Raw genomic sequence first — 23,607 nt, forward strand, 5'->3', positions numbered from 1 at the left:
TAAATCATTTTACCTGATTTTGCATTTCTGGACATTGAGTTTTGAACTCAATAGTCTTATACACATCAGTTATATTATACGCATAATAGGTCCTTGAAACATTAACCCTCTTTCTCTTTCCATAGCTGCTGTCTGGTCTGCAGTGTATTCTAACATTTTCTATTTCATTTAAGCATTCCAGTATCCATAGTATTTTACTTTTGGATTAAAGTATGTTGTTCTGTGCTACAATTTCTTGTAAGTAGTGTGGCTCAGCCACTCATTAGTACGAACTAAAATATTCTTGTTTCCATGTAAGAATAGCACAAAAAGCATAAGTACCAGAAGAGAGCAAGGTAAACTTTCATTTGTTTCTCTTGATTGTACAACAGTTTTTACATTTGGCATTTAGGAAGAATAACAGATGAATAATAATATAAGATAGGTAATTCCTCAAAGTAGATGAAAAAAATAGGCAGCTACAGGGAAATTAGAGCAAATATTATATTAGACATTGGAGAAATTAGCTTACGTTATATCTAACATAGATCCACAAGCCACTGAAAGCTAATTTTGCATACATTTCCATAAAAAAATAAAAGAAACTTGAAAAAATCATGCCCATTCTCTGCAGTTTGAAGTATCTTCTTGATTGCAATACAAGATTACAAGCATCACAACCAACCTCACAGCAGACCTCCTGGCTTCAAATGTGGTGATCTGAAATTGAAGGCACTAACCCAGGAGTGGGCAAACTTTTTGACTTGTGGGCCACAAAGCGTTCTAAAATTTGACAGGGGGGCCGGACCAGGAGCAGATGGACGGAGTGTTTTGGTAATACACCTCATAAGAGAAAATAAAATATCACGGGATATGTAGAAAACATGTGCTTTAATTTCAATTGAAAATGAACAAATGCATTACAACAAAATATCTGTCTTTGAAGTCCCATGGTATTTAGCTATTTATTGAAATGACTTTTAAAACACTGAAAATTAAATGAATAAAATACAGCTTTTTTTAATAGTAACAGTTATTATTTTAAAGCACTGAAAATTCTGTTATCCTTCAAGATATTATCATCATCACCCTCCTCCTGACTGTCTTTATTTCAAAAACGGTAGGAGATGCAGGTCTACCTGTCCTGCTCCTTCTTATTCAATTGTCCCCTGTGCCAAAACTCAACAACGACCAGCACAAGGACAGAACAGTGACAGTGTGACAGTATGCGGAGCGCGTTATTTGATCTGGAGCGCATTTTTTATTTTGAGAACGTACGTGCACCTGCGCACTACTCATGTCCATCACTTAACAGAAATGACATGTAACATGTAAGGCTTATTGAAAAAAATATTTTCAAATGCATTTTTCACATAACACAATGAAGAAATTTATTTTTAATTTCAGTGGGAATAGTGTTGTTGGTCTCCCTTTTTAGCCAGCGCATCAAAGTCTGGATTTAGTTTTGTTGTGGCGATTCTCAGGATGGATCTGAGGTGTTGGTCAGTTAACTTGGATCTGTGGCTGGCTTTGTTGATGTTCATGACGCTGAACGCCTGTTCACACAAATAGGTCGAGCCGAACAAAGAGTAAAGCGCAAATGTGGAGTAATACGCTGCACCTCAACAAAGGTCAATGTATATAGAGTGCGTCATCTATTGGGAAAACGCCAGAATTGCGGGGAAAAAACGTTAACAAGGTTTATTAATATAATTTCATCAAGTTCTGCGGGCCGGATTAAAAAGCTTAACGGGCCGCATACGGCCCCCGGGCCGTAGTTTGCCCATGCCTACACTAACCACATTTACTTCTAAAGAGAATAATCTTTAATTTCTAATTCACGCAACACAAGCAGTATTGAAGTGTACAAATTCACAACTTTATTGCAATTTAATGACTTTAGTGCATGAGGAAAAAGAATTAGTATCATCTTTAAATGGGTATACAAGAAACTAATATTATGACTAAATTATAGACTGAACTAATTCAAATGATTTTGAACTAAAATGATCCAAAAATAGAAGCCAATAGCTATTAGAAACAAACAGTTCTTTTAAAAATAATGCAGTCAATTTAAATGAAAGTAGGTCAAATTCAACATATTCCAAAAGCAACATTTAGAATATTTAAGGGAACACTAGAAGTCCATTCACAACTATTAGGTTTATGTATTCTTAATTCACTTTTCACCCTTCATCAAGGACAACTTCATCTTTTGCATGCACGATTTCATCTTAACAATTAAATCTTCAGTAGTTTAAATACACTTAACTATATATCACCTGTAAAAATAATCATTTTCATTGAACCATTTTATGGTAACTTACTTGTATGCACCTCCTTCCTTCCAATTTCTCAATAATAGCAGCTCTTTCTTTAACAATATTGGACAACTCCTCTTCTTTTAGTTTAGTTCTATCCCATTTCATCATGTCTGGATATTCTTTTGTCTTAGGTTTAAAAAGAATGTATAAAATTTATTACACCAATAATAACTATTTAGTCTTCTTTTGATGTGCTGTAATGATGCTAAACATACTTTACAAAACAAATTGGAACATTTTGTTATCATGGACATTACTAACATAAAACATTTGCTGCATAGATGGATAAAAGAAATAATGGACCAAATCCATACACCATGGCCGTCAACTGCCATTAAGTCTTGGAGACAATAAGGAGATGGGTGATGGAATTCCAAGGCCTTCCTCTTAGAATAACCCCTGGCACTGTTAGAAGACAAAGTTAAGGGCTAAACTTGTGTTAATTTGTGCCCAAAATAAAAGATGATACCTCTGACATTTGGAGGCATTTAAAGGCAATTTGTTGATGTGAATGATCAAAAAGCTACAGTTAAAATAAAAGATAAAGTTTGATTTAAATTCATAATATCTTGTACAAATGATTGAAAGATTAAACTAATGTAAGATAGGAAAAACCAATCCCAAAAGCACATGCTAAGAAACACTTCTTCCAATGAATGGTCTCTTCAGCCCTAATGCTATGGAATCCAACCCCCCCCCCCCCAAATACCAGGAGTAATAACACACGCAGCAACATCTTTCATTCTTTGAGTCTTGATTTAAAGCAATTCTACAGAACACCAAGGCTTACTTCAGCATAAATGGCCAAACACCAGATATTCTAACAGACAGAATAATTGGCTCACTGGATGAAAAAGAGCAGACTGCTTATAAAATTCTGGAAGGCCCAATAATACAACGGATTTCATGGCATGCATAACTTTTCTGTCACAAATCAAGTTGTCAAAAATCAGACTGGACAATCATCAAGTAAAATATGGACCTCATGAATGAAGATCCAAATACAACAGCAGCTTTAGATAACCATGTTTGCTTTTTCTTCCCAGCAAATTTGAGCATCTCACTGCAAGGGAACTTATAAACTTAAAAGTTTTCTAATAATTACTCCAGTAGAGATCATTCACTGTAAATCGGGGCAGAGAACGATAAATCGGAACCTTGCTTGCACTTAGGAGATTTCAATGACCGTCTGCAGGCAATTCAATAAGGGGCATTCCTCCTCCAAATATGCATATGTATTATATACACCTTCAACTTGGACCAGCAGCATCTTAATCACTTTTAAACAATTATAGATTGATGACATGAAAAAGTACAAAAATATAACAAATACGTGCACAGATAGATGCTGTCATGCATTTAGTGTTAAGCAATACCTTTTGGATAAAAGCTCAAAAGTCACTTAAACATGGTGAAATGATAAAGGCTTGTTTCGTTTTGGTAAAGGAGCCAATACCTCATATTGAAAGAGTACCTTTCATATCTCACATGTTTCAATACAATTTACAAATAAATAAGAGGAACTATTATAATGATCAAATAGCAGCTCATCAGCATATCATCAAGATGACATGAACATAAAAATAATCCATTAACTTATTCTAATATCAACATAAAAATAAAGACATTTTGCAGGTTTTCTTCATATACAACTAAGCTAAATCCTCTGCACACTATTTTATTAAAAAATCAAAATCTGACAAAGCAGCTTCCTATTCAAAACTGCTTTGAGCAATATGAACTCAAGCCCTGCATCAACAGTGGCTTAACTCAGAAGTCTCTCTCTTACTGAATCAAGCTGATTAAATGTGTTGAAGTTACAGAGAACAGTGTGATTGTCCAACTGGACTTAAAGCCAAAACCCACTTGTTTATTTTTCTAATAGTCAAAGGTGAAAGTAACTTATTATCAAAGTACAACTTGTATATTTCACCATATATAATGAGATTCATTTTCATGCAATAAGTCCAAGAATCATAATAGAATCAATGAAAGACCGCACCCAACAGGAAAGACAATTAGTAGTGTGCAGAAGATAACAATCTGCAATTAAAAAAGGATAAGAATAAAAAAAATAAATAAGCAATAAATTGAGAACATGAGATAAAGAGTCCTTGAAAGTGAGTCCATAGGTTGTCAGAACAGTTCAAAGATGGGGCAAGAGAAGTTATCCCCTTTGGTTAAAGAGCCTGATGGTTGAGAGATAATAATAGTTCCTGAACCTGTTGGTGTGAGTCCAGAAGCTCCTGTACCTTCTTCCAGATGGCAGCAGTAAGAAGAGATCATGACCTGGGTGGTGGACATTGCTGATGATGGATGCTGCTTTCCTGTGACAACACACCAGGTAGAAGAGCTCAATGGTGGGGTGGGCTTTACCCGTGATGAACTGGGGCATATCCACGTCTTTTTGTAGCATTTTCTGTTCAAGGGCATTGGAGTCCCCATACCAGGCTGTGGTGCAGCCAGTCAATATAATCTCCATTGCACATCTACAGAGGTTGGTCATAGTTTTAGATGTCATCTGAATCTTCGCAAACCTCGAAGGAGGTAGAGGTTCTGCTGTGCTTTCTTCATAACTGTACTTATGTGCTGGGCCCAGGATAGGTCCTCTGAAATGATAACACCAAGGAATTTAAAGTTGCTGACCCTCTCCAACTCTGATCCCCCAATGAGGACTGGCGTATGGTCCTCTGGTATCCTCTTCCTGCAATCAATAATCAGCTCCTTGGTTTTGTTGACATTGAGCAAGAGGTTGTTGCTGTTATTGCACCACTCAGCCAGATTTGCAATCTCCCTCCTAAATGCTAATGTCACCACCTTTGATTCAGCCTACAGCAGTAGTGTTGTCAACAAACTTGGCTATGGCATTGGAGCTGTGCCCACAGTCATAAGTATAAAGCGTGTAGAGATGGGACCTAAGCACACAGCTTTGCTGTGCACCTGTGCTGATGGAGATTGTGGAGGAGATGTTGTTGCCAATTGACTGGAGATTGAAAGTGAGGAAGTCAACGAGATTTAGAAAAGCAAATTTGTGGAAAGATTGTCGAAGGTAGCAAGAAACACAAGGTTGTGATAGTAGGTGAATTTAACTTTCTACCGGATGAGTGGGACTCCCATTACTGTAAATGGGCTGGATGGGATAATTTGTCAAATGTGTTCAGGAAAGTTTCCTTAATACATAGAGATCCCAACTAGAGTGTGCAATACTAGATCTCCTATGAAAGAGGCCTGATAGAGGTTTGTGCAAGGAAACACTTTGCATCCAGTGATCATAAAGCCTTTAGCTATAATTATGAAGGACAGATCTGGTCTTTGGGATGAGATTCTAAATTGGAGTAAGGCCAACATTGATCTGGCAAGTGTGAAATGGGACAGGTTATTTTCTGGCAAAGGAGTACTTGCTAAGTGTGAGGCTTTCAAAAGTGACATTTTGAGAGGACAGAGTTTGTACTGTAGGAGCCATGCATCTGTTTTCTATCCGCATTGTATTCTGTGTTATGCAGTTATTATTATTTATGCAGTTATAATAACTACAGTTATTATGTTTATTATGGTAACTAGTCATGTGAGTGGTGGCATGGTAAAAGCAAAGGGAGTAAATTATGTATTTGTGCCTTGTTTGGAGATGTTTGGATCTGGAAACCGATGGATGGTATATCGCTTAGTTATGCTTAAGTTTCATCGTTTCAAGATTGTATGTTTTGCTTGTTGCTAATAAAGGATCAAAAACCATTCTTCAACTTTTGGAACATCATTAGTGGAGTGATTGGAGGGTGCGCCATGACAAAAATAACAATCCATGCTAAGTTGCCAGCAGTGGTTGCTTACATGCATGTTCCTGTCTGAATAAAAGGCAAGGATAACAAGTCTGAGGCCCTGTTTATAACAAATACTCACAAGGAAAAAATGAGGTACCTGAGGAGTATAAGAAATGTCAGAGAGCATTTAAGGAGGAAATCAGGAGGGCCAAAAGGCAGCACGAGGTTGCTCTAGCAAACAAGGTGAAAGAGAATCCCAAGGGCTTCTAAAGATATATTAAGAGCAAAAGGATAGCAAGCAAGAAAATTAAGTCTTCTGGAAGATTAAAGTAGTTATATATGCATGTAGCCAACAGAGATGGGGCAGATCTTAAATGGATTTTTTTTTGCATCTATATTTACTCAGGATACATACACAGGGTCTATAGAAGTGAGGCAAAACAGCAGTGAGGTCATGGACCTATACAGATGACCAAGAAAGTGTTTGCTGTCTTGAGAAAAATTAGGGTGGATAAATTCTTAGGACCTGACAAAATGTTTCCTCAGAACTTATGGGAGGCTAGTGCAGGAGTCCGAGCGGAAATATTTAAAATGTTCTTAGCAATGGGTGAGGTCCCAGAGAATTAGAGGAAAGCTAATGTTATTCCTTTGTTTAACAAAGACTCTAAACTGAGAAACTATATACCAGTAAGCCTGATGTCAATAGTGGCTAAGTTATTGGAAAGCATTCTAAGGGACTGTTTAAGAATTTGGATAGATAGGGATTGATTAAAGCGCATCAACATGGCTTTGTGTGTGGTAGGTTGTGTCTAATCAATCTTAAGTGTTTTTCGAGGAACAAACCAGGAAAGTTGATGAAGGCAGCAGATGTCCACATGAACTTTAGCAAGGAAGAAGGTATAGGAGCACTAACAGAAATTTACTTATAGGTCCCAAAATTACTTGAGTGTCTGAACCTGGAATAAATTCTTAGTTGCAGGAGGTACAATCATCCTTTGACATATCTGGAGCCTGTTTGTGAGGGCCTCTTTTCTTTCCTTCTCCCTTTTCAACTTCAAGAAACTGTAAAAACATGTTAAATTTCCCTTCCATTACACCACAATGACTCCACTGATTATCAAGTGCCCTTTTTCTACTTCCTTAACATTAGTTCTCATTTTTCCTTGTTTTTTGTTTGCTGCTTTCCAATGTGCCAGAAACGTTTCAGAATCTAGACAGATTTGGAAATAATCAGAGAATCCACCACAATTTCTGCAGCAAGTGCTATTCAGACTTCTAGTATGATTTGTGGATCTTTAATATCATTAGTTTACCTCATAATCTTTCTTTAATGATGATTAATTATAGCTTATTCCTGCATCACAAGCACATTTTGATTATGTAGCATTTTTAGTGTGAAAACTGAATTAACTATATAACTACAGCTGCCATTTTAGACTATCAATTTTAAGAAAATAAATAAAACAAACTGCTGGAGAATCTCAGCAGCTCGAGCAGCATCTTCTGAAAGGAATTGTCAACTTCTTGAAGATAAGAATCTACATCAGGAGTAAGAATGAAAAGGGAAGATGGCAGGTATAAAGAGAGAGGGTGGGATCAGTAAGTAAGATGTAGACCAAGGAAGGTTGAGGAATGATGGGCAGAGGGAACAAAGGTAAATTGGTACAAGGTACAGATAACAAATGGAAAAAAAAAATTAGGATGGGCAGGTGAAGGAGAAAAGGAAGACTGGAGGGTGGAGAAGGATTACAAGATACAAGTACTGGAATCAGATTAGTAGGGAAGATGGTAATAGGAACCATGAAAGGGAGAGATGGGCAGATGAAATCAAATGGGGGCAGGCATTCCTTGGGTGAAGTTTGTGGGTAGTTGATGGATTAAACCAGAGAGTGGAATGGGGCATGGCAAAAGGTATAAAAACAAGAGAACCAGGTATAGATCAGAAAGAGCAGGATTGGGGGGACAAAGCACAAAGCTTGGGGTTTATAGCCATAGGCATACAAATCTACAGGCTCTTCAGCCCAACATGTCTTTATCCCTCTAAGTGCAACTTAAATGATACTATTGTACCCATATTTATCTGAAATTGGAAAATTCAATGTTCATACCATTGGGTTTGTAGACAACCCAGGCAGGTCAATTCTAGTTGCATTTACCCTTAGACTTGCAGCAGAGTAGGCAAAGGTCAGGCAGGTCACTATGGAAATGGGAAGGGAAGACAAAACGTGTAAATCAGAACTCCAAGTGGCCATGGTAAATGAAATTCAGGTGCTTTGAAAAAATTTCATCTTGGCTTCACTTGCTCTCATCAATAAAGAGGAGGCCACACCCAGAGCACCAAATGCAGTGACAAGGTTGGAAGAGGTGCATGTAAATCTTTGTCTCACTTGGAAGGGCTCACCTCCACAAAATGGAATAATATTTACAGGGGTCTTCCGCTTTATTAATGTTCGCTTTACGCCAATTCGCTTTTACAAAAGACCTACATTCGTAACCTGTTTTTGCATTACAAAGAGGACTTTTGCTTTTACAAAAATTTTTCCTATATAATGTTTCTTCGCTTAATGCCATTTTGGCTTAAGAAAAGTTTCATAAAAATGCTCTATGTTTGTTAAGGGGGGGGGGGGGAGCACCTGTACTTTATTTTTAAACCTCTACACCCATTTACCATTAATAAGTGCTTCCCCACAGTGTTACTATAGGACTCTTGGTCCTCCAGTCAAAAACAACACTGTACTTTGAAAAATAACATAGAATCCTCCACAAATAAAATACTCCTTGATTTGGTAAAAGAGAGGCTGTTAGGCTGGTCTTCAGTGGCCCTGCTTTGTAAAAAGCTCAGCACTGAATCCTGGCAAGTGCAGGCCATCATTTTTGACCAGGGCAACTGATCCATGTGTTGACATACTAATGTACAACAACCTCAGCAGCTCTACTGGCTCTTGAGCTTGTTACCACAGAAAATTCCTGAGCAGGAGTATCTGTGTAAGTATAGTGGTTTCCATTACCTCCAAAGGGTGGTAATGAAGGAGACCATAAGATCAATGCAGAGTTGTTTCCCAAGAAAGGGCTTATATACCAAAGGCATTGTAAAGAACAATAGGTGTGTTGAAGCCCTAAATAGCACACTTTGTGCCAAAAGATCGTGACTAATGTGCTAAATCAAAAAAAAAGAGAACCAGCTGTCCAAGACCAGACCCCACAATCAGCTCCACAATGAACTGCGATACAACTCATATCAGGTACCCAGGAAAGTGTTGTCATTATGCCATAATAGCTCCTTCAAAGCTGATTCCATTAATGCTATAGGTCCTGGAAATTTCCAAACTCCACGTTATGCAAAGTATCAGCACATTAGTGTGCCCATCCTCTCCTTTACTAAGAATACATTTATTCAGTTTTTTGTCCATCCCTCCCCATTTTACTAATTCATGATCATACAAACCAATCCTCAATACAGATTGTCTTACCATATAATTCATTCTGTGCTTGAATCCACCAAGGTGCAAAACAAATACGTGCAAGTATTCTGTGAAGTCACATAATGTGCATTCATACATTGGCTCTCTTCCTCCATCACGTTGGTATTCAATTACATAATTGAGTCCTGAGTGAACACAAAACAACAATTTTTTAAGTTGGTTTTAATCAATCTAAAACAAAGGTTACTTATTTTGTACTAACAACACACACAAAATGCTGGTGGAATGCAGCAGGCTAGGCAGCATCTATAGAAAGTAGGGTTGACGTTTGGACTGAGACCTATTGGAGTATAAAAGTTGCATTGTTTGCTGTGTAACCAAAACTATGTAGTCAGCTTTGAACTTGCTATTTGCTATGCATGTATCCAATTTAGTAGGAGAATGAAATATTAAGAATGTAGAAGACAATGGTGTGTTAATGAGAGGCTAGCTAAGAGATGTAGATTATGTAGTCAGCTTTGAGTTTGCTATTTGCTATGCATGTATCCAATTTAGTAGGAGAATGAAATCTTAAAAATGTAGAAGACAATGGTGTGTTAATGAGAGGTAACTAAGAGACATAGACTAGAACAGGATTAAGTCAATTGGTAGAAACAACAGTGGCGGATGTACTTGTGATATGCAACTGTAGACCAATTGGATATGCTAATGCAACTAAACCAGGAGATTGCTATTAAAAATGCTATGTACAAGGATCTGTGGGCAATCAGTGACTAGCTCAATGACTGTCTCAGCTTTGATTTGCAAATTAAAGTTTAACCCTTCTTGAAGAATCTTCTGCATCGCCTTGTCGTTTGTGGGGCACGAGAAACCATGACAAAATTGGCGACCGTGACAGGACTAGAACGTGACCTGCGGAAAGGAAACAGCAGATTGGGGACGCTTCCCAGTCTTCTAGGGACCCCCACAAGGCTAACAGAATTAAGGGTGCACCCAAACAAAAGGTAAGCGCTTTTTGCGACAATTTGGACTAAGAATTCTGTTGGCTTTGGGGAGGTCTTGGAGTCTCAAGTGTGGAACCACTGCTGAAGGGTCTCTCCGTTCCAAAGAATCTGGCAGAATTGGGGGTTAACAGGAGGCTCAGAGAATTGATCAAGAACACTGCAGAGAGGGCAAGTACAAATAAGCTAATAAGAAGTTAAGTGAAGAAAAATTCCACGTGGTGTTGGTAAGTCCCTGTGGATACCACTTCGTATAAAACGAAGGTCTGAACGGGCAGGGAAAGGAAAATAGAGAAAATCCTCCTGGATACCGCCTTAAGAGATAAGGGTCTGAATAGACGAGGTGCAAAGAGAAAGTTCTGTGGATACCGCTCTGAATAGAGGTCTGTACGGGCAGAACAGAATGGGAAACAAGGACAGTCCAATATCCAGTTTAAAGCGCTGGTAGATAGACAATAGACTAGGCATAGAATTAGAGTTAATAATATTATCAAGTAAACGAACTGTGAATCTCTGAAATACCTTAAAAAGAGAGAACAACATGACAGGTAAAGGAACGGCAGTAGAGATTCTGAGCAAAAAAATCCCGGTAAATAAATATGAGATCAGAAAAATGGGAAAAGAGAACCAAAAACCTGATCACAAAATGGCCAAGAGAAGGAATGTTTGATGTAAGCTTGTGCGAAGAAATGGAGGCACTAATTAAAAATTACAAACCAAAAGATAAATCTAAGAAAAGAGGGCAAAAAAGAGAACGAGAAATGGAAGTGCTAAAACTCTTCAGAACGGAGGGAGAAAGGCTGAGGAGGACAGGTAGAATATTGATTACAAGCGAGGAAGACACTAAGGTGCTGGAGAAACAGCCTGTTAGAGAGAGAGGAAGGTATAGTGAGAAGCTGGCTTCAGCTCCGTACCCGGATGCGAAAGAAGCAGAAAGACCCCCTCCCTATAATGAGGAAGGAACCCCTAAGCAGTGCACCCTGCTAACGGGAACAGTAAACATGCAGGGAGAAGTACAAGTTTGGGATAATGAGGAGGAAAAAAGACAATATGAGAAGGAAAAAGCGGCGATATGGAAGGAGATACAGGCAGAAAGGATAAAGGTGGAACAGGCAAAGAGAAATAAAAGAAGAGATTGAATGGATGAAATACTTGCGAGAGGAAAAGGAGTATGAGGAATATCGGTTATACCATAGAAATAAACAGACTAGAAAAGAAAGTGGCTCATCAGGGCAGGAAGAGATGAGGCATTCAAGAGGAAGTGGAAAAAGATAGGAGATGAGAGTCTTGGAGAAACACAAGAGAGAAGGGAATCAAGGACAAGTAAGGATATGAGGATTCCCTGCCACAGGTGTACAGACACAGACAGGAAGAAAGAGAAGGTGACTCATTGAAGGAGCAAGAGTTAAGTGGAGAAAGAGAGGATGCGAGAATTTGTGGGGAAGAGGTAGGAGGCAGAAGCCTAGAAGAGCAGAAGGAGGCAGTAGGGAAGAGACTTGCGGAAGTAGAGAGAGAGCTAGATAAGTTACTGAGAGGGGATTGCCAGAGGAGATGCGAAAAATACTGCAGGGGCCAACCAAATATTGAATCAGGACAAAAAGGAAGGACTCCACAGGGAGACCGAGGGAAGAAGAGGACCCCGGAGAAATTTGTGTGGGAGGCAGTAAAGACATATCCGGAGACAGACGGGGATTCAGGCGAGGAAGAGAGCCAGGGCAGGTGGGAAGGAGGAAGAATGATGCCGTTGTTAGTTAAAGGATCACGACAAGTGCAGAATATCCCTTGGGGATCCCAGGACCTAGAAGGGCTGAAAAACACTCTGTCGAATCTACACGAAGGAGCAGGGAAATGGATTACAGCCTTTGAAGAAGAAATGGCGGGACGATTATTGGCTATGGGAGATTTGAAGGCACTATTGATAAGGTTGATGGGAACCTCCAAATTTAACGAACTAATGGAAATGGCTGGCATAGTAAACTCGAACGACCCGAGAACTGATGGAGATGGGTTTGACAGAGTGAGGCAGAGGGTATGGCAGGCCCCCAGGAAGCTTTATCCACCCAAAGTGGACCCCAAAGCCTTAAAGGGGGATCCAATGGGAGACACTGAAAACCCAGCAGCCTATGTAGAAAACCAGTTGAAAAGGTGGAGACTGGAGACTGAGCAAGAGGTGGAAAATAGTTTATTTATCACCACACTGTTCCGACATAGCATTTTGGATGCAATGCCTCAGCAAGTAAAATCCAAACTGGAGGAAGTGGTTGGGCTGACGTCAATGACCCCACAAGAATTTATAGACCACGTAGTCCATGCAGTTGAGAAATACCGGTAAGACAAACGAAGGTTGGCTGAGCAGCAGGAAGAGGTGCAAAGAAAGTTAATACAAATGCAGCTTGAAGAACTCAAAAAGGAAAAAGAGAAAAGCAAAAAGATGCTGCCAGCAACCACCGGTCCGAGTACAGCCATCGAACTGGACAAAGCACCGCTATATGGAGGAACCGATCATACTGTAAGACAAGGGCCAGAAAACCCCATGCCAATAATCAACATCCTTGGAGGAGCATTCCCACAAATGCCCTATCAGGAACAGACTAAATTCAAACAGCCCAGACAGGACTGGAAGTCCCAAGGAGGGGGACAGAGGAGCTATGGGCAGAGGGGACCAGTAAGGAAACAGGGGGAAAGAGAGGTAGAGAGATTGTGCTGGGGATGTAATCAGCCAGGTCACATGAGAAGAGATTGTCCGTTACACTATGGCCTGTCACACACCAGCAGGAACCGATAAGAAGGGAACTAAAGTTTAGCAAAGGACCAGCCCCCACAGGCCCAAGCGGACCTGTGAACCCCTATGCGAGGTATTAGGGGTGCCCCGAGAACTCGAGTGGGAAGGGACATTACCCAATGATAACAAGGGAGGCAGACGAGGAACCCATTGTTCAGGTTATGTTAAAAGGGCAACAGATACCAATGATGATAGATACAAGAGCCACGTACACTTGTGTACAGCCACAGTATGCCCTTCACCTTTCCATGTCAGGAAAGTTTATTAAGACTATAGGGTTCTCGGGGAAAACACAGTTGACACAGTGCATGGCTCCAGTGCAGTTGAGAATGGGAAATGGGGGGGAGTCACATGATGACGTAGGATCGAGACGGTGGGAATCCAGCTCCCTCGTAAAAAATAATGAAATAGGGTTTAAGTGAAGAAGAGTTAACAAATACCTACTAGAAACTATAAGCAACTCAGGATTATTTTTAGATATGGCTCCTAAACCGAAACAGAAGAAAGCTACTACTTCGAAGACAGCACAAGTCGACGGGGAAAAAGGCCTAACCGTCTCGGCGAAGCCTCATACTCAAGTTGGATCTCCTCCCAGCGAAGTGCATGGCACTTCTGATGCTGCGGCAATGTCGGCGCTCTCTAAGAAGAAACGGCAAGAACAACGCATGCGTGAAGAAACAAGTATGCATGAACAGATATTAACAAAACTACAAATCCCAACTATGGCTGGAAGTGAAATTGGAAGTGAACTGGAAGTGGAATCAGATTTTCTGGGGAAACACAGATGAAGAAGAAGAGGAAAAGGAGGAGATTAAAGGAGACATAAGAGATATCCTGATATATATGATGAATGAATTAAAAGCTATAAGAACAGATATAAGAAGGACGCAGATTACACTTGATAATATGGTGGAAAAACAAAAGAAGATGGATAATAAAGTTAAAGAGATGGAAGTAAAAATGGAAGAAAACACTGAAAGAATAGATAAGATAGAAGACAATAATCTTGCCTGGACAACAGAAAGAAAACGGATGTTGGAAAAAGTAGATGCGCTTGAAAATTCTAGTAGACAAAATAATATTAAAATTGTTGGTCTTATAGAAGATATGGAGGGAGAAAATCCAATAAAATTCTTCCAAGAATGCATTCCGAAAATTTTGGAAATGAAAGAAGGAAGTCAAGTAATTGAAAGAGCACACAGAGCTTTAAGACCAAAACCTCAACAAGATCAAAATCCATGATCAATTTTGATAAAATGCTTAAGGTACCAAGATAAAGAAATGATCTTGAAGGCAGCTACTCAGGGTGCTAAAAAGAGAAATGTGCCATTGATGATAGAAGGGAAAAGAGGTTTTTTTTCATCCAGACATAAGTTACTATCTTCTGAAGAGGCAGAAGGAATTTAATCCAGTGAAAAAATCTTTATGGGAAAAGGGTTATAAATTTTTATTGAGCTACCCAGCAAAATTGATAATCTTCCTGGATAACAAGATTTTTCGTTGACAACCGGAAAATGGAGAAATTTGTACAAGAACTACCTGATATCCACGAGGGGGAGTAAAGAATTATAGAAATGAAGTGGACTGAGGTAAGGTTGGACTTGACAGACATTTATAAGGAATAAGAAAAAAAAGTTGAGGAGTATTAATTGGGAGTAGAGACATTAATTATTTTCTTTTTTTTCTTCACTAATATATTTTCTTTTTTTTGTGGGGGAGCTGGAGGAGCTCCTGATCAATGGCTGCGAGTTTCACGTGTACAATCATGGCGATTGCCATGACCCATAAAATGGGGGGGGGGGGGAAGTATTTTGTTTTTTCTCTTATATATTAGTTACCCTTCTATTTTTCTTCTTTTTTGCCTGGATGGTTGGGGAGAGACACATAGCAACATGGAGAATTTTAAAGAGATTTCCCAAGGTATTATGAATGATTAATTTACTTAATTTTTAAAGTTTTAATGTCAATGGACTTAATGGACCTGTGAAAAGAAAAACAGTTTTAACATATATTAAGAAAATGAAAGGAGATACAGCTTTTCTACAAGAAACACATTTAACAGAAACAGAACATAAGAAATTAAAGAGAGATTGGGTTGGAAATGTCATTGCAGCTTCATTTAATTCAAAATCGAGAGGAGTTGCAATTTTTGTTAATAAAACTTTACCAATTAAAATACAAAATGTAGTAATTGATTCTGTGGGGAGATGTGATCATACATTGTCAAATTTTTTCAGAATTATGGACTCTTATGAACATTTATGCACCAAATGAAAATGATGCAAAATTCATACAAGAAGTTTTTTTGAACTTGGCTGATGCACTTGATAAAATATTAATAGGTGGAGACTTAAATTTTTGTTTAGATCCAGTTTTGGATGGGTCAACTAAAGTTGCTACAAAATCAAAAGTAATAAAACTTTCTTTCTTTCTTTCTTTCTAAATCTTTTTATTATTAGTAGTAATATGGACAGAATACAAATGATATATTAATAAAGAAATTAAAAACATACAAATTCCATTACAGATGAAAAAAACATAAACAATAGTTACAATATAAATGAGTTTACCAAGATATAAACCATACAACATATGTATGAACATGGTAAGTCTAAATATTTCATAATATATGATATAAAAAAACAGAAAAAAGAAAGAAAAATAATAAAAAATATATAATGCAAAATTAGCTAATCTAATAACTAATATAGAAGAAAAAAGAAGCAAAAAAAGAAAAAAAAAAGGGGGTTGTTTATAATATCTCACAAGAATAAATATTTATCAATGCCGTCACTTCCGGTCCTCTCAACATACATAAGCTAAAAGCTGGGAAATCAAATGAACTTGGAACAGGGTCATATTACATCATATGAAAATGTTGAATAAATGGTCTCCATAACTTTTCAAATTTAATAGAAGTCTCAAAAACACCACTTCTAATTTTTTCTAAATTTAAACATAACATAGTTTGAGAGAACCAATTAAATAAGGTGGAAGGATTAATTTCCTTCCAATTCAACAATATAGATCTTCTAGCCATCAGTTAGAAATGCAATCATTCGACGGGCAGAAGATAAATGCAGTGAGTCTGACATTGGTAAACCAAAAATTGCGGTAATAGGATGAGGTTGTAAATCAATATTCAAAACCGCAGAAATAATATCAAAAATATCTTTCCAATATTTTTCCAAAAATGAACAAGACCAAAACATATGAGTTAAAGACGCAATTTCAGATTGACATCTATCACAGATAGGACTAATATAAGAGTAAAAATGAGCTAATTTATCCTTGGACATATGGGCCCTATGTATGACCTTAAATTGTATTAATGAATGTTTGGCACATATTGATGATGTATTAACTAATTGAAGAATTCTATCCCAATTCTCACTAGAAATAATAAGGTTAAGCTCTCTTTCCCAATCCTCTTTGGTCTTATAAAGGGGCTCTGAACATATCTTCATAATTATATTATAAAGTTTTGAAATAAGCCCTTTTTGAAAAGGGTCTAATTCAAATAAACTCTCCAAAATATCTGAAAGCACAAAATTTGGAAACGTAGGGAGTACAGAACTTAAAAAATGTCTAATCTGTAAATATCTAAAAAAATGAACTCTAGGCAAGTTATATTTGTTGGATAATTGCTCAAAAGACATAAAACAATTGTCCAAAAATAAATCAGAAAATCTTAGTAATCCCTTAGTTTTCCAAGCCGAATAAGCTTGATCTATAATGGAAGGGTGGAAAAAACAATTAGATACAATAGGACTATTTAAAACGATGAGTCAACCCAAAAAATCTCCAAAATTGAAACCATATACGTAAAGTATGTTTAACTATCGGGTTGTCAGTTCGTTTTGGCAATTTAGAAAGAGCAAAAGGGAGAGAAGTCCCTAAAATAGAACCCAGAGCATAAGCTGATACAGATTTAATTTCTAAACTCACCCAACGAGGGCCGAAAGATCCACCCCAATCTTTCAACCAGCATAACAATTATCTAATATTAACTGCCCAATAATAAAATCTGAAATTAGGTAATGCTAACCCGCCTTCCTTTTTTGTCTTCTGTAAATATATTTTACCTAACCTGGGATTTTTATTCTGCCATATATATGAAGAAAGTTTTGAATCAACATTAGTAAAAAAAGATATCGGAATAAAAATTGGTATCGCTTGAAAAATATATAAAAACTTAGGTAAAATAACCATCTTAATAGCATTAATCCTACCTATTAGGGATAAAAATAATGGTGACCACTTAGTAAACAAACCTTTAATCTGATCAATTAAGGGTAAAAAATTAAATCTAAATAAATCTTTATGGTTTTTTGTGATTTTGATCCCTAAATAAATAAAAGAATCATTAACTAATTTAAAAGGTAAATTTCCATAAATTGGGACCTGTCTATTCAAAGGAAACAATTCACTTTTATTAAGATTTAACTTATACCCGGAAAACTCACTAAATTGAGCCAATAATGATAAAACTGCTGGGATAGATTTCTCCAGGTTAGAAATGAATAGTAATAAATCATCTGCATACAAAGATAACTTATGAATGTCTGTCCCACGATTAATACTCAAAATATCCTGTGATTGTCTGATGGCAATTGCCAAAGGTTCTAAGGCAATGTTAAATAGTAATGGACTAAGAGGATATCCTTGTCTAGTGCCCCGAAATAGGCGAAAAAAGGGAGATCTTTGATTATTGGTAAACACTGAGGCTACTGGAGTATGATAAATCAATTTAATCCATTATATGAATATCGGACTAAAATTAAACTTCTCCAACACATTAAATAAGTAAGGCCATTCAACTCTATCAAATGTTTTCTCCGCATCTAATTAAATCATGCATTCTGAAGTGTCATGTGAGGGAGTATAAACAATATTCAATAATCTCCTAATGTTAAAAAAAGAATAGCGATTTTTAATAAAACCAGTTTAATCTTCTGAAATAATTTTGGGTAATACCTTCTCCAATTTAGATGCCAGTAACTTGGAAAAAATCTTGGAGTCTACATTCAATAAAGATATTGGTCTATAGGAAGCACAGTTAGTAGGGTCTTTATCTTTCTTCAATATTAGAGAAATGGAAGCTCTATAAAAAGATTGTGGCAAATTCCCCAATCTAATGGCTTCCTCAAAAACCTTACATAACCAAGGGGAAAGAGTAATGGAAAAAAATTTAAAAAATTCAACTAACCATCTGGACCCGGTGCTTTCCCAGAATTCATTGAGGAAATAGCTCCTTTAATTTCTACATCCATAATAGGAGTATCCAATATTGAAAAGATCATCAGATGATAATCTTGGAAAATTTAATTTCCCAAGAAAATCAGACATGGTATTATGATCTTGAGGAAATTCAGATTGATACAGGGAGGTATAGAAGTCTTGAAATGCCTTATTTATCTCATCATGATTAACTGTCAAATTCCCATTCTGCTGACAAATCTTAGTGATTTGACGTTTAACCAAAGCATTCTTCAATTGACTAGCTAACAGTTTACCAGATTTATCACTATGTATATAAAAAATCAGATCTAGTTTTCATTAATTGATTTTCAATCGAGAATGTAAGTAATAAACTATGTTCCATTTGAAGTTCAACCCTTTGTTTGTAAAGCTCCTTACTAGGAGCAATCGAATATTTCTTATCAATCTCTTTAATTTTATCAACCAATAAAAGAGTTTCCGTCTTAGTACGTTTTCTCAAACCAACAGAATAAGAAATAATCTGTCCACGTATATACGCTTGAAAAGTGTCCCAAAGTGTTCCGCAGGAGATATCATTTGTAGAATTAGTTGAAAAGAAGAAGTCAATCTGCTCCTTCATAAATTTTATAAAGTCTGAGTCTTGCAATAAGGTAGAGACAAATCGCCATTGTCTGGCATTAGAAGCTGTATCCGTAAATTTCATAGAAAGTAATAATGGAGCATGATCAGAGAAAGCTATAATATCATAGTTACAACCAATTACCAATGGAATAAAACAAGAGTCTACAAAAAAATAATCAATTCTCGAATAAGAGTGATAAACATGTGAGAAAAAAGAAAACTCTTTGTCATTAGGATGCCGAAATCTCCAAACATCAAAAACTCCATTGTCAGTCAAAAAAGAATTAATATAAGTGGCCGACTTATTAGGTAAAGTCTGAATAGATAAAGATTTATCCATCAAAGGATTTAAACAGCAATTAAAGTCACCACCCATTATTAACTTATATTCATTTAGATTGGGTAAAGAGGTAAATAAGGACTTAAAAAAGTCAGGACAATCCACATTTGGAGCATAAACATTAACCAAAGCAACCTTTTTATTACAAAGTAAACCCACAATTAACAAAAATCTACCATTCGGATCCAAAAAAATATCATGTTGAACAAATGGAATAGAGGAGTCAATAAAAATTGAAACTCCTTTTACTTTAGCGTTCGAATTTGCATGATACTGTTGACCCTGCCAAAATCTAAAAAAATGAAATTTGTCCTCCTTCCTCACATGAGTTTCTTGTACAAAAATGATATGAGCATTAAGTCTTTGGAATACTTTGAAAATCTTCTTTCGTTTAATTGGATGATTTAAACCATTAGTATTCCAAGACACAAAATTAATGGTCTGAGCCATAATTCTAAAATCAACCCTTTGGTATAGAAAGGGTTAACCAACTTGTAAACCCATGCACCCAGAAGAGGAACAAAAGTAAAGAGAGGACCCGGAAGTGACGACAACATAGACATATTTGAAGTTCAAAAACAGCCCAAATGAAAAAACTAACACAAACTGATGCAAAAAAAAAGAATTAGGAAACAGACCATCCCCCCACCCCCCAAGAGAAAAAGCCAAAATATGACTTAAAAAAGGAAGGAATAAGACTAATTCTACCCCCATGTCAGTGGAAGAACACTCCATATATAAAGGATATGAAAGAATCACCCCAACTTTAAAAATTAAAATAGCTATAATAAAAACCATATTTCTAAGTATAGTTAGTTGTAAAAAAATAAGAATACAGTCACTAAAAAAAAATTATAAATCGGGCTCTAGCCCAGACAAAACAAAAAATATTTAAGCTATGATAAGCGATGCATTGTAGGAAGAAGACGAAAGAAAGAAAAAAATAACGCCATCTTAAGCAAAACCAAAAATCTTTTTCAAAAAACCACCATCTTAATCAAAAAAAAATTCACCTTCAAAGAATTAAAAATATACCTTCGAAGGAACAAAGTTAATGGACAAGCATGTAGTATAATAGTTAAAGTGTATAAGGCAAAACAATTGATATAACGAAAACACGCTTTAACTTAAGTATAAAGTATAGGATGAACCTACACCAATAACCAGAGGATAATTCTGGTTTAAGAAATCAAGAACCATCTTACATGATCAAAATCCTTCATTTATTAGGGACTGGTGTCTGTAGCAGTAGGGAAGTTCTTCTCCAGATAATTTCTCGCTTCTGAAGTTGAAAGAAAAACCTGGCGTGGAGCATTCGACGGAGATATTCGAAGCTTTGCAGGGTATAGGAGCGCAGGTTTCAGATTTTTCTCATAACATTCAGCCATCAACGGTTTAAAAAGAAGCCTTTTTTTAAAAAAAGGTCAGGACTAAAAGGCTTCAACCAGGCGGAAGCAGTAATCTCGGAATTTAACCATTCCTGCCCGACGAGCTGCACGTATAAGTTGTTCTTTGTTGTGTACATAATGGAACCGGACAACTACAACCGAAGGTTTGTCTGTAGCACTCGGTGATCGACGCTGAATTCTATGTGCCCGATCCAATAAAGGAGGGTTATTCGGGAAAATCGTCGGAAACGCTTCTTTTAAAAGTTGAGCAAAATATTTCGAAGGGTCATCTTTTTCTATGCCATCTGGAAGACCAAGTATCCGTAGGTTCTGTCTTCTGGACCGATTCTCAAAATCGTCACTCTTGGCTTTAAGGGCTTCCATCAGCTTAATGGTCGAAATTAAATCCTGTTGCAGTTTTTCAATAATCAAATCTCGCTTCCGAGCATCTTCTTGCAGAGACGCGATAACAGCTTGTTGCTGGGTAATTACTGAATCCGTCTTAACCATGTACTCTTGAAAAGCCTTTATATCTTCTTTAAAAAATTGTTGTAGTTGATCAAATTTTTTGTCCAAAACCTCCATAAACAATTCATAAGTTAATTGAGTTTGTTGTGGCGGAGCCTGCTTCTTTCCGTTACCGTTCGGATTGCGTCCGGGTTCTCATCCCTTAGACCTGAGAGACATTTCTGTTTGCATATCTTCAAAAGCTCACAACAAACTCTTGGCAGTAAATTCAAAAAAAAATTAACAAAGAAACTTTCGGTATAGGTAAAAATAAGCTCAATAAGGGTGATCAAAGGTTAAAAAAAAAGTAAAGGTTATGGAGCGAATCCAAAACAGTACTCACTCCATGAGCGTCTCCCGCTGACCTCAATAAAACTAACTTTATCATTAATGAAAGATTTAAACATGATTGATATATGGAGAAAAATTAATCCAAGAGAAAGAGACTATTCATTTTATTCAAACAGACATAAAACTTACTCAAGAATTGATTTTTTTATCATCAAAAAATATTCAGGATAGAGTGAAAAGTGTGGAATATAAAGCAAGAATACTGTCAGATCATCCCCCCTTGATAATGACAATGATAATGATGGATAAGGAGGAATCAATCTATAAATGGAGATTTAATTCAATTTTATTAAAACATCAAGATTTTTGTGATTTTATGAAAAAACAGATCCAATTTGTTTTGGATACAAATTCACATTCAGTTGAGGATAAAATTGTATTATGGGAAGCGATGAAAGCATATTTAAGGGGTCAGATTATAAGTTATACATCTAAAATTAAGAAGGAATACATGGCAGAAATAGATCAATTGGAAAAAGATATCATAAAGTTAGAAAAAGAATCTCAAAGATATATATGACAGAAGAAAACAAAGACAACTTGTTGATAAAAAATTACAATATAATACACTCCAGACATATCGTACAGAAAAAGTAATTATGAGAACTAAACGGGGGGGGGGGGGGGGGGGGGGTGAAGTTTCAAGATGGCGACGTAGACATCTGCCTTTTAGGCGCTCTTCATTTTTTAAGCTATAATCACCCTTTAATCAAATCTTTTCGTACTTAACTACATGGGTTGATATTTACGATTTATTTCTTTTTTAAAATAATACTTGATTTAATTTTTTCAAACTTAAAATGACTGTACCTAAGAAATCGTCTAAAGACCCTATATCTCTCGATGCAATCTCCAGTCTTCTGGATACCAAACTGGATACTAAACTTGCAAGTCTGGAAAATAAACACTACCGCGAAAATGTCTGAGCTTGAAGAAGTCGTTAGATCATTTGATACCAAGCTTCAATCGCTGGCAGCAGATATTGAACGGCATGAAGAAAAGTTTGCGGCTCTTGACAAGATAATTTGTGAAAAAATACGTACAATCGAAACTTTGGAGAAGATATGATCGACCGCTAAAATAGTGGAGCAGAATAAGTTTAAAATCACCGATCTTGAAAACCGATCTCGCAGACAGAACTTGCATATTATTGGATTTCCCGAAAATGTTGAGTCTGGTGACTAAACTGAATATTTCTCTAACTTATTGTGGGAAATTTTTGGCGAGGACGCTTTGCGGGTTAAACCTACTATTGACCGTGCCCACAGAGTTTCGAGATTTTCGGCTGCGAGAGACAAGTCACGAGCTTTGATTGTCCGTCTCCATTATCCTCGGGAGAAAGAGCTTTTAATTCGATTAGCTTGTCAGAAAGGTATGATTTCTCACAGAAACAACAAGTTTCGTATTGTTGAGGATTATTCATTCGAGGTGATGAGGCCGAGAATCGCTTTTAAACCGATGATGGCAGAGATTCATTCGATTGGACTTAAACAAGCTTTAAGATACCCAGCGAATCTCAGAATTACATTGAGTGATGACAGTCAGCGCTTCTTTAATACTCCGGAAGAAGCGAAGAAATTCGTTGAAGAATATCGCTCTTCTAGTACAAGTTGAACTATGTGTTATGTTGAAGAATTTTTGGAGAGAAGACGCCATTCCGCTTTTAGGCTTTAACTTATGATGCTGCGGTATAGCTTTTTACTTTGGTCTGTAGACCTGGTTTTTTTTTTATTATCATGATTTACAGATGCTCTTTTAATTTTACTATAATGTTTTTTTTTAAATTAAGTTTTTTTTTCCCCTCTGGATTAGATATACCTGTTAAGATTTTGTAATAATGATTTATTTTTTAAGATGTCGTTTCTTTTTCCCGTAAGACTTTGCTTTCCGTAACCATTTATTTGCCTGTAT

The 23,607-nt window shown here is 36.8% G+C and overlaps 1 protein-coding gene across 4 annotated transcripts in view; it reads right to left on the minus strand.

Annotated features, from left to right (window-relative positions):
• Nucleotides 1–23,607, minus strand: part of LOC132395630 (uncharacterized) — an 81,038-nt gene that overhangs the window by 30,288 nt on the left and 27,143 nt on the right. Inside the window, exons 1-4 of one of the 4 annotated variants that reach the window (XM_059972508.1) lie at nucleotides 9,532–9,669; nucleotides 8,170–8,258; nucleotides 4,526–4,912; nucleotides 2,307–2,429 (exon numbers count right to left, since the gene is read on the minus strand). In XM_059972508.1, the coding sequence (XP_059828491.1) occupies nucleotides 2,307–2,411 (105 nt within the window). In that variant the 5' untranslated portion in view covers nucleotides 2,412–2,429; nucleotides 4,526–4,912; nucleotides 8,170–8,258; nucleotides 9,532–9,669. Of the gene's footprint in view, nucleotides 1–2,306; nucleotides 2,430–4,525; nucleotides 4,913–8,169; nucleotides 8,259–9,531; nucleotides 9,670–23,607 lie in introns of those variants that run through there. The other 3 variants (XM_059972507.1, XM_059972509.1, XM_059972506.1) reach the window with 3 other exon arrangements.

Source organism: Hypanus sabinus, chromosome 6 (assembly GCF_030144855.1).
Source record: "Hypanus sabinus isolate sHypSab1 chromosome 6, sHypSab1.hap1, whole genome shotgun sequence".
NCBI lineage: Eukaryota > Metazoa > Chordata > Chondrichthyes > Myliobatiformes > Dasyatidae > Hypanus > Hypanus sabinus.